The sequence below is a fragment of the Monopterus albus genome, unplaced genomic scaffold (genome assembly GCF_001952655.1).
Source record: "Monopterus albus unplaced genomic scaffold, M_albus_1.0 scaffold214.1, whole genome shotgun sequence".
Classification (NCBI taxonomy): domain Eukaryota; kingdom Metazoa; phylum Chordata; class Actinopteri; order Synbranchiformes; family Synbranchidae; genus Monopterus; species Monopterus albus.
In genome coordinates, this window is record NW_018128094.1 from 1,930,100 (window position 1) to 1,932,239 (window position 2,140).

At 36.4% G+C, this 2,140-nt stretch overlaps 1 protein-coding gene across 1 annotated transcript in view; it reads left to right on the forward strand.

Moving 5' to 3' along the window:
* Positions 1-2,140, forward strand: part of LOC109971040 (unconventional myosin-XVIIIa-like) — a 233,547-nt gene that overhangs the window by 54,100 nt on the left and 177,307 nt on the right. Inside the window, 1 exon segment of the mRNA XM_020619059.1 lies at positions 1,529-1,592. Within this exon segment, the coding sequence (XP_020474715.1) occupies positions 1,529-1,592 (64 nt within the window).

The window sequence follows — 2,140 nt, forward strand, 5'->3', positions numbered from 1 at the left end:
TCTGTCAATATGGGGTGCTGTGTGTACATTAATGAGGAAAAAATGAACTTAAATGATTTTAGCATATGGCTGCAATATAACAAAGAGTGAAAAATTTAAGGGGGTCTGAATACTTTCCGTACCCACTGTAGATGAACAGAGCAAAGGTTGAGGTCAGAAGACGATCAGAGCACTGCTTTCATTTATTCATTAACTCAAGGCTTCTGTCCTTCTGGCTTGATCTCTTAGCTGTCTCTCTCACCAAAATTACCTGTTAAATTATAGATAGCTAGTTCTAATAAAAAAATTTAAAATTTTAATTAGCATTAACAAGAGCCATCCTCACAGTCGGCCGCCTGGTCCAATGGGCATAAATTAGCCCAAGCAACACCCCTCATAGTACGTTGTTGAATCCTATGTCAGTAAGGAGTCTTTGAGTGGCCCAGTATGATGGGCCGGCGCCATCTGTAGCTGTTCCTTCGAAATCTCAACATGAAAGGACGGTCACAACTTAAATTATAAGATTGTTTCTTAAGATCACATAAAGGCCCCATAACATGCCGTATTTTCAAAATAAAAGCTCCCAATTATAACTTCAGCTCACATGAAGACCCCAAATCATGCCAGATTTTCAAAATAAAAGCGCCTTATTGTGAATTATGCTCACATGAAGGCCCCATAGCAAGCCAGATTTTCAAAAAAAGCACCAGATTGTTCCTTAAGTTCACATGAAGACACCAAAACATGCATGATTTTCAAAATAAAAGCCCCAATTGCAAAATAAGTTCACATGAAGGCCCCATAATGCACCATATTTTCAAAATAAAAGCCCAACATAGTAACTGAAACTCACAAAGTCCCGGAAATGTGCCTGCTTTTCAAAATAAAAGCACACAGTTCTAACTTCAAGCTCACAGGAAGGCCCCCAAACATTCCAGATTTTCAAAATAAAAGCAATATAGGAAATTTCAGAATATAAGCTCCCAAGTTCAGCTTTTCTTTTCATCTTCCGTAATAATGCAGCATTTTCTTTTCATCAGGATTGCATCTCAGCCTTCAGCCATTTCAGCATTTTAAGGGCGATTCTTCAGCACTCAGCATCCACATGCAATTTCTTCAGGAAATGCATTTTTCTAGTTCAGTTTATAATTCAGTTTAATCTACTGTAGTTTTGGTTCAGAGCCACAGCCCACCTCGATCTGATGAATATCACTCCTCTACGGCCTCTCTTGTTGCTGGTGTCTCTTCAGCAACTTTTTATTTGAATTTATCCAGATTCTTCTCAGTTTCTTTTCCTTCTGTGAAAATGTAGGCAAGGCAAAGAGTTTTACTGGATGTCTGAATTTAGTATAGAATCACTCAAGCTTTTAGTTTTGGTGTCTGAAATCATGCCTTTGTTTACCCTGTTCCGTATATAATAACATTCAGTGGCTCACTTTAATGAACATGTGACATTGAAAACATGTACAAAAATATCCATAGGCTCAGCATTTTGGGACATTTGGGAACTTACTGAATGTAGTATGTTGTTTCTTTTCCTCTTTTCCAGAACAGAGCTGCACTTTAACCACCTGGCTGAGAACAGTGCTTTTGGGATCCTACCACAGTCTAAGGTACTCAAGATAGATAAGAGCTGTTTGTATGTATTTTGCTAAGCTTGTTATAATAACCTGATCAATACATAATTTTATAGGCAGATATTAATTTGAGTCTAAAAAATCTGATAATGCTATATCAGCCAATATTGATTCACTTTATACCCATTTGATTTGATTTGATTTATTTATTCTTTCAAACATGTAACAACAGTCAGTATGTAACCACACATAATTCCAGACATATCCACAAATATATTTTCAATTTGCTTATACCTAGTACATGCTTGAACGGAGTAGGAAGAAGTTAGACTTATCTAGTCCTACCCCCTAACATCATCTTATCATCATTGGTTTGCAAGCAGTATTACTACATGGATACATATTCTACATCCACACTCCCATCTGATTAATCATTAAGCCTGTTCTTGCCCATATCTTGATTGACACATACCTTTATATCTGTGTTTAAACTCATCAATTTTCTTACTGTTTTTTATGTCCATACTTAAATTATTCCATAGTTTTACTCCACTTATCGAAATACAGAATCTTTTTTTGGTTGT